At 41.9% G+C, this 9607-nt stretch overlaps 1 protein-coding gene across 5 annotated transcripts in view; it reads left to right on the top strand.

Moving 5' to 3' along the window:
• LOC107574406 (transcriptional repressor p66-alpha-like) overlaps positions 1 to 9607 on the top strand; it is a 23105-nt gene that overhangs the window by 8167 nt on the left and 5331 nt on the right. For 3 of the 5 annotated variants that reach the window (XM_016260841.1, XM_016260842.1, XM_016260840.1), the window contains exons 2-8: positions 2030 to 2246; positions 5432 to 5555; positions 5717 to 5848; positions 6024 to 6095; positions 6601 to 6723; positions 6795 to 6980; positions 8360 to 8591. In XM_016260841.1, coding sequence (XP_016116327.1) covers positions 2030 to 2246; positions 5432 to 5555; positions 5717 to 5848; positions 6024 to 6095; positions 6601 to 6723; positions 6795 to 6980; positions 8360 to 8591 — 1086 coding nt within the window. Of the gene's footprint in view, positions 1 to 580; positions 816 to 2029; positions 2247 to 5412; positions 5556 to 5716; positions 5849 to 6023; positions 6096 to 6600; positions 6724 to 6794; positions 6981 to 8359; positions 8592 to 9607 lie in introns of those variants that run through there. The other 2 variants (XM_016260843.1, XM_016260844.1) reach the window with 2 other exon arrangements.

The following is a 9607-nucleotide window of genomic DNA, read 5'->3' as shown; positions in this document are numbered from 1 at the left end:
AGGGTGTGTGTGTGTGTGTGTGTGTGTGTGTGTGTGTGTGTGTGTGTGTGTGTGAGTGAGTGAGTGAGTGTGAGTGGGTGAATGAGAGAGTGTGTGTGAGTGAGTGAGTGAGTGAGCGTGTGTGAGTGTGTGTGTGTGTGTGTGTGTGTGTGTGAGTGAGTGTGAGTGGGTGAATGAGTGTGTGTGAGTGAGTGTGTGTGTGAGAGTGAGAGAGTGTGTGTGAGTGAGTGAGTGAGTGTGTGTGAGTGAGTGTGTGTGTGTGTGTGTGTGTGTGAGTGAGTGAGTGTGAGTGGGTGAATGAGTGTGTGTGTGTGAGAGTGAGAGTGTGTGTGTGTGAGTGAGTGAGTGTGTGTGTTAGCCGCCAGGGACGTGTAACACAACACTGCGGCGCCATTTTATCACCTGCAGACACCCGATCAGCCCACCGCGTGGCCACCTGACCTCTGACGCTGCTCTGGGTTGGTCTGTTTCAGTTATTAAGTGAAGGAAAGTGTCAGGAATGAGTCCGTGCTGCTCTGGAACGCTGCGGTCAGTGTGATGATGAAGAGCCGACTCTAGATAGTCTGTGACGGTGGTTGGATCGCTTCTCGTGATCATCTTCAGATCCTGTCCAAACACTCAGACCAGCGTTAGATGGACTTGAGCTGGATCTGATTGTTGAATTTTAATACGGTATTATTTTGATCAGCAATATCTGACACCACGTGACTGTAACCATTGACTTTGTGTTTCTCGTCTACAGCCATGAGATTGCTGTTGCTATGGTTACCGCTGAGTTCGGGAGTCACTCCTGTATTCTGTACACACACACAATGGTAATCCAGATTCTCTTCAGCTTTAAAAAGGGATTGTTCCCAATAAAACTGTGGCCTAACTTCAGAAGAAGAACTGACCCTCACGTATTTATTTCCTCTGTAGAGCACAAACGGTTTCGTGAAACAACTTTTTATTCACAAACAGATTTTTAAGAATCAGTTTTTAGATGCAGTTGAACAGTGAATGAGGACCGAGGTGTAAAACACCAGGAAGAGTGTGTTCTGGTGCTGTGGTGCTCTGAGATCTTCTCATCCAGCTGGTGAAAGTGTTTGAGATCTAGTGACAGTACTGCTTGACTTAACCAGCAGCACTAACTAGTGGTCTGCAGAACAGAGCGAGGTTCTCCTGTCATGATGCATCTCTACCCACAAAGGGTTAACTCTCGTCTCTCTGTCACACACTTACCGGTTCCAACCGGTTCTCAGGAAAGTGCGTCATGTGCCCCATGGAATCCTGGGAAGGGTCATGTGTGTCTCTGTGATGTCACCGGGTGGGAGAGAAAACAACTCGAGTCAGCTTTCCATTATCTGTGTGCGTGTGCGTGTGCGTGTGCGTGTGCGTGTGCGTGTGGCTCTTCCTGTCATACAGGAAGTGTGCTGATGAGAGGAACGAGCTCATGTTGTCTTTCTTTGTCGATGAAACCTGTTGTGCATCACTGGCCCACTGACCTCTGGGAAATCAGACAGGGCTTCACTTTGAACTAAAATCAACACTGAACTGAATGATCTGAGTAATGACACAGCTTCATGATTGATGCATTTTACATCATTTATTTTCCTGTTTATTACACACACACACACACACATTATTAACCTGGTTATTGTAATCCTGTGTCACGCTAATTCTGGATTCAGGTTTTTAGATTTCACTCTGTGCATTTCTTCTCATTTGCATATTTTTGAGGTTATTGCATGACCTGTTTCTCCGTCTGGGCTCATTGGAGCATGTGGCAGAAAACAGACTGATGTCACACTTCAGTATTATTAACCGTTTATTGACTCATGAACGTTTCTGTGACTGTTCATGAATATATATATATGATGAGTCGAGCACTGAGGCAGCCTTTGATTGGTTATCTGTTCCTAAACCAGAGAAACCGAGACTTAAAATCAGTCAGTGTGTTAGTGTAAATTAGAATCTGAAGCTGATCCCAGATCAGACCGGTGTTCATGACGATGCACTTCCATAATGATGTGATGTTTTGTGTGTTCAGGTGCGGTGATGTCTGAGGACACGGTGAGGCAGACGCGCAGTCAGAAGCGTGCTCTAGAGCGGGACTCTCAGGCCGCAGACGGGAAGCGGCTGAAGCTGGATGGCGTCGAGCGCTCCCGATCAGAGACAGCTGTGGCGGTCCAGGACTCCAGCATCCTGAAGGCCACCATCAAAGTAGAGCTGCAGACGGGAGACGAGCCCATGGACACGAGCAACACGTGAGGAGCCTTTACATGACAATAGCGTGTGTGTGTGTGTGTCTACAAAACATCAGCTTACTTCATATGAGTGACTTGGAAAGTGAAGGAAAACCACCATCAGATGACCAACATTCAGTGCGATACCAGCCTGTGAATCTCTGTTAAACTGTGAGTTATTTCTGTGATGCGCAGCTGTATTTTCAGCATCATTCCTCCAGTCTTCAGCGTCACATGATCTTCAGAAATCAGTATAATATGCTGATCTGCTGCTCGAGAAACATTTCTGATTATTATCAATGTTGAAAACAGTTCATATTTGTGTGGACACCGTGATACATTTAATTTTTCAGGATTCACAGATGAATAGAAAGTTCAGAAGAACAGCATTTATTTCTGTAACAGAAATTGTTTGTCTTTAAAGTCTTAAAGTGAATAATCGTCACTGGTCAGGTGGGCATTTAGAGGATCAGGGAATCCTGGGAAATGTTTCCCACAATCCCACAGCTGTTATATGACTGTGGAGCGTCACATTTGATGATGTTGATGAATCAGCTTTAATAAGTGCAGCGATCATTCTGTGGGAGCAGCTGTGTGTGAAACAGGAAGTCGAGTGTGTGTGTGTGTGTGTGAGAGAGAGAGACCAGGTTGATTGTTTGTTTTCATGATTTTCTTGTAAACTACAGTCAGGTTTGCCGTGTGTGTGTGTGTGTGTGTGTGTGTGTGTGTGTGTGAGTTTGTCCTGTCCCTCAACCCAAAGCCCCCCCCCCAAAGTTTCTCCATTTTCTGGCAGCACCTGAACGCTCCTTCACTTCACAAAATGAAGGCCATGTGTCACTAACCGGTTCCAACCGGCTAGTTGTCATGGTTTCCAGTAGGGGAGGGGGAGGGGTGTCACGTGACATCAGCAGAACATGCGGTGGGTCACGTGACACGTGTTTAGTTGGGTGATTAATGCACAGGAAGAGACTGATCTCACACAAAGACAGTCTCCTCTCTCTGGAGTCCAGAGCGTGTGTGTGTGTGTGCATGTGTGAGAGTGTGCATGTGTGAGTGAGTGTGCGTGTGTGAGAGTGTGTGTCAGTGTGCATGTGTGAGCGTGAGTGTGTGTCTGTGAGTGTGAGTGTGCGTGAGAGTGTGTGTTTGAGTGCGTATGTGTGTGTGTGCGTGAGAGTGTGTGTGCGTGAGAGTGTGTGTGAGAGAGAGTGTGTGTGAGTGTGTATGTGTGTGTGTGGGTGTGAGAGTGTGCGTGAGTGCGTGTGCAAGTGTGAGTGGGTGTGAGAGTGTGCGTGAATGCGTGTGCAAGTGTGTGTGAGAGCGTGAGTGTGTGTTTGTGTGAGTGAGAGTGTGTGTGAGAGTGTGTGTCAGTGTGCATGTGTGAGCGTGAGTGTGTGTCTGTGAGTGTGCGTGTGCGTGAGAGTGTGGGTGAGTGTGCGTGAGAGTGTGTGTGTGAGTGCGTATGTGTGTGTGGGTGTGAGTGTGTGTGTGTGAGTGTGAGTGCGTATGTGTTTGTGTGTGTGTGCGTGTAAGAGTGTGTGAGTGTGAGAGCGTGTGTGCGTGTGCATGTGTGTGTTTACAGGCCCGTTGAAGCCTTTCACAAACTCCTGCTGATCCTGTGTGATCCTGTTGTATCCCAGCATTACTAGCGCTCAGGTCTCAGTTGAGACACACACTCCGCTGTCACTTTCACTTTATACTCACCAGTGCCGATTCACAGATTCACCTCATCTAGATTTCTAATAAACATCAATATTGTTGTCTCTGCGATGAATTGTTTTTGTTCCTCTTTTGTAGGTCACTTTGGATTAAAGCATCTGCAAAATGCACAGATGCAAATATGTCCAGTTTGTGTCTTTATGATCACCAGCGTTTCTCAAACTGATAAAAAGCTAATAATTAAATCATAAAAATGTACAATTTAAAAAAATCTTAAAATTAAACCAGTCAACATAAATCATTTACTATAAGATAAAATATTTTTCACTGAGCACTATCAGAGAACCGTGAACATGTGCATGAACTTGAGCATATTTGAGTTTGTCTGATGAAGAAACGATTCAGAGAAACGGCTTCACTGCACTGAGGATGTTTGCTGGGCTTGTGATTCTGAGACACTCAGATGCAGATCTCAGGAGCTTCAGGGCTTCAGGGCTTCAGTCCATGTTCCTCAGACCCGATCAGAGAAACATACGGTGTGTTTGCTCTGCTCTCACTCATCATCACTGATGGATGTCCTGATGAAACTGTTACTAGTCACTCATCACTAGTGCTGTTCTGAAAGCTGTCTCAGATCACGCCTGACTTTGCCATCTGCCCTCTGCTGCGTGTCATGTGATCGCTGCTCCTCTGAGCTCACAGCTGATTGGATGATCTCCTATCTGTCCCCCTCTAGTGGGCATCGATCTCATCACTGACCAGCACAAGTTCAGACAGGAGTAATCAGGGCTTACCAATTCAGTCAGTTACTGATTACAAATTAATTCATATAAATGATTGTTAATTTTGGACTACTTTTAGATTTCGTTGACTTATATCATTTATTGCATAGATTGAAATAGGATCATTTTGTAAAATAGTCATTTCAGAGTAGGGTTGCAAAGGGGTGGAAAATTGCTGAAATTTTCCGAAAGTTAAAAAAAATTCAGAAAAGTTTCCAAAATTTCTTGAAAGTTTTGGAAATTTTCCTGAAATTTTCTGCCTTTTTGCTACTCTATTCCTGAAAATATATTCTATAACAAATTTTTAAAAAACCTGAAACTATATATATAAAAAATACGGGGGAAAATGAAAATAGAAAATATAGAAAATAATAAATCTATTTTTATCAACAACATGAAAGACCCAAACTGGGGTTTGTGAAGGAACTGCAGGGGGTTTGTGTAAACAATTTATGTATAATAAAACTTATATTAAATAAACTTATATTTAAATAATCAAAATAAAACACTTAAACACAAAAAATATATATTTTGCCTAAATATATAAATAAGTTATGAATCATTTACTGCCATTGTGTGAATAATATGTAATCATTTAATTAATAAAAGAGTAGCTAGTCTGATTGAGTATTCTAAAATGTCATATAATCTAATTACGAGTACTTAATTCTTTGGATCTGATTATGTGATCCAGATTAATCAAACACAGCAGGAATGAGTTCTCAGTGCTCTGCTCGTCACGTTTAACGAGCCTGTGTTTGATTGCAGTGCGATGAAGAGAGAGGCGAGCTCTCCGTCGCCTGAGGATGTGATCGTTCTGTCGGACGAGGAGCCCAGTCCGCCGGGGAACGGAGGAAATCTCGTCAAAGAGCTGGACACGGATCTGCTGATGGTAAACGACACATGACAGCTACACACGTGTGTTACGAGTCGTGTTGAACAGAGATTGTGTTTGTGGACATGCAGTTTCTGTGGCAGATTCATGCGTATTTAGTACTTTTCATGTATGGTATATTTTCTGTTGTGTAATATTGTGTGTGTGTGCGCGTGCAGAGGAGCTCTCCAAAGGAGCGCGAGCGCGTCATCAAGCAGCTGAAGGAGGAGCTGCGTTTAGAGGAGGCCAAACTCATCCTGCTCAAGAAACTCAGACAGAGTCACATACACAAAGACAAAGGCGCACAGAAGGTACAAACACACTCTGCATCAAACTGCAGAATCTCATGTGACGCTGATCTTTAGTAGCACAGCCGATGATTTAGTAACATAACCGGCTGACCCAGTGTGTATCTGCAGGTCAAATAGTGTGAAAGGACTTAAACTGACCGAGTTAATGATGATCATTCTGTTGTGTCTCGATCAGCCGGCGGCTCCTGTGTCCAGCGCTCCTCCTCCTCTAGTGAAGGGATCTGCTGCTGGGAAAACAGCACAACCTGTGAGTTCATGAAACACACACACACACTCACTCACTCATACATACACACACACTCACTCACTCACATACACACACACTCACTCACTCATATACACACACTCACACACACACACACACACTCTCACTCATACACACACTCTCACACACACACACACACACACACACGCTCTAACACACAACATTATAAACATGACTGATCCAGCTCTGAAATGTGTAGCCAGAAAGTGCTTCGTAATTTTGTAATCGTCTATAAAATGTCTTTTGATTACACTCTTTTACAGTGTTCTTGTTACAATTGTACATTTTGAAGTAAATGTAATTAACAGCATGTACTTACTGTAAACTTGGGGTTCAGTTTAGGGTTAGTTGGTTGTAATAATACGTAATTTACTATTATAACAGCAGTGAGTGCATGTGCTGTGTAAGAAGGACACTGTAAGAGAAGGTCTTGTGTCCAGTAACAGAAGTGAGCGCTCTGGCGTCTGGTTGTGAATGTGTTGATCAGGTGATCTCCGCTCGGGCTTCTGGGACGGTGATTCCTCCTCCGCTGGTGCGCGGCGCTCAGCTGTCCAAACACGGCTTGGCCGGAGCTCAGATCATCCTGCCGCCGCTGGTCCGAGGAGCTCAGGTGCGTCACACAGCTGCTGTGTGTCTCGTTACCGTCTGAACACACAGTGATGCTTCTCTCTTGCGCTGCAGTCGATCTCAGTGTCGCCGCAGCAGATCTCCATCCTGAGACAGCAGCAGAACTCCTCAGGGCCTCCTCCGCTGCTCCTCGCTCCCAGAGCCACGCTGAGCAGCGTCTCGGGACAGAAGATCATCCAGCCCGGCCTCATACGCATGACCTCCATCTCCAGCACAGGCCTGCTTCTCAGCATCAGCCAGGTGTGTGACGCTTCTCCATCAGTCTGATTAAATCAGGTGTTTAATGCTGAATACAGATCATCAGGAAGAGCATTAAAAAACAGAGTCAGTGTTTCAGAATAAGAACTTGATCTGACTTTAATCATGAGTGTTACACACAATCCTAAACCTCAGTCCTATAATGTCTCAATCCGATTTATCTGTGTCCCTGCAGCACAAAAGCAGTGTTGAGTCGCTGGGGGATATTTGTAGCAATAGCCAACAATACATTGTATGGGTCACAATTATACATTTCTCTTTTATGCCAAAAATCATTAGGATATTAAGTAAAGATCATGTTCCATGAAGATATTTAGTAAATCTCCTACCATAAATATATCAAAACTTAATGTTTGATTAGTAATATGCATTGCAAAGAACTTCATTTGAACAACTTTAAAGATGATTTTCTCAATATTTGGATTTTTTTGCACCCTCAGATTCCAGATTTTCTAATAGTTGTATCTCAGCCAAATATTGTCCTTTCATAACAAACCATACATCAATGGAGAGCCTATTTATTCAGCTTCAGATGATGCATACATCTCAATTTAAAAAAATTGACCCTTATGACTGGTTTTGTGCTCCAGGGTCACAAATATGTTAAATTTGGAGCTGGAAAACCGGACTCTTACAGTAAAAACGCAGGAAATCAGTGAATATCACACAGTCATGCCAAGCAGTCGCTAATGATCTACTGTTGATGAATTATGACCGTATTTAATTTATGGTGTTTATATTGTAATATTGTAACATTCGATTGCTTTAGTAAAAGATCTGAGATTCAGGATTTATGTTGAGTTTGTTCTGTAGGTGCTTGTTTCTGCCACAGAATAAATAAATAAGGTCATTCTGACTTTTTCACTGAATTATGAGGTTATATCTCGCAATTGTCCTGTTTTTTTTCTGCCATGGATTAAAAAATAAAGGTAACCGTGACTCTTTTTTTTTTTTCTTCACAATTGCGAGTTTATATCTTGCATTTCTGCATTTACATCTCACAATTCTGACTTTTTTTCTCAAAATTGCAAGTTTATATCTCGTGATTCTGGATATATGTAGGATTGCGAGGAAGAATAATCTGAATTGTGAGATGAAAAGTCTTGTTTGTTTGTTTGTTTATTTTTGAGAGAAAGTGTTTTTTTTTAATACCGTGGCAGAAACGGGCTTCCATGCGGTTCATTTTATTTGTGCAAGTCTTAAAGTCCTCAAAAACTCAGCGTCATCTTGTAATTATGATCATTATAAATGTGGTTTACCAGGCGTTCCACCTAATCCGTTGTGCAGCCGCAGAATCATCGTCATCGTTACAGCGTTATAGTAATGCTAGTATAATGCTGCTCGCTGACTCTGTCCCGCAGGCCGCCGGCTCAAAGCTGAAGAGCGGCTCGAATGCGAGTCTGTCTCCAGACAGCCGTCAGGCGGCTAAACTAGCGCTGCGCAAACAGCTGGAGAAGACGCTGCTGGAGATCCCTCCGCCCAAACCGTCCTCGCCGCAGCTCACCTTCGTGCCGTCAGCGGCCAGTAACCAGTTCATCTACCTGCTGGGGCTGGAGGAGGTGGTGCAGAACCTGCTGGAGTCTCTGGGCCGAGGTGCGGATCAGTCAAACATAGCGCTTTATACACAGAGCTTTACACCGCCACCAAATATAGCAGCCATAGCAGTCATGAATAGGAAGAGAAACAGTGTTCTTCAATGAGACAACAACGAGTTCAGCACTAAACCTTCCGTTCTGACTCTAAAGCAGCATTACAGTGTGATTATTCAGCGCAGTTATTGTCAAATACTGCTTTAATCGCTATGATAAACAGATAAAAGTGCGGCCACACGCTGCTGCTGCTCTCACACTGACAGAAAAATATAAAATATATCTGCATGTGTGTTTGTTATTTTTATTATCATATTATTTTAGCATATTGCAAATTTATCATATTCTTTTTTTATATTATCTATTTTATTATATTGCAAATTATAGTATTTTATATCATTATTATGAAATTTAAATATTATTATATTTTTATATTATTTAGATATTTTTATCATATATATCATATAGCATTATCATCATATTGAATTATATATATTTTTTAATATTTTTATATTTATTTTGTAATGTTGCAATATGTTATTATCCTCATTGAAATTTGTAATTAATATTTTTATTATTTTCATTTTTTATTTTTATAATATTTTTGTATTATTTCATATATCACGTGTTGCAATATTTAGTTTAACCCTAACCCTAATTTTGAATATTTTTTATCATATTGAAATAATGTCATTTATTTTCATATTATTGTTTTAATATAATTCAATATTAAATTATTTTATATTATTTACATAATATTTTAGATAATGTTCATGTTTTTATCATATTGCAGTATTATCATATTTTCAGTATGGAGCTGAATTGGTGAGAGATGAGCAGCTCTTGCTGGAACAGTCCTGAGATTTTATTAATATTAATAGCAGCTCAATATAAATGAAAGTTTGTATAGATACAGATACAAGCGCTGCAGGATTGTTTTACTTTGTGTCTGAATATCATTAGACACAAACATCACAGTAAGTGTGTGTGTGTGTGCGTGTCTGTGTGTGTGTGTCTGTG

The sequence above is a fragment of the Sinocyclocheilus grahami genome, unplaced genomic scaffold (assembly GCF_001515645.1).
Source record: "Sinocyclocheilus grahami isolate Dianchi unplaced genomic scaffold, SAMN03320097.WGS_v1.1 scaffold2216.1, whole genome shotgun sequence".
In the NCBI taxonomy this organism is placed as follows: domain Eukaryota; kingdom Metazoa; phylum Chordata; class Actinopteri; order Cypriniformes; family Cyprinidae; genus Sinocyclocheilus; species Sinocyclocheilus grahami.
The sequence above is the reverse complement of the archived record's forward strand: the minus strand, read 5'-3'. Positions and strand labels throughout refer to the sequence as shown.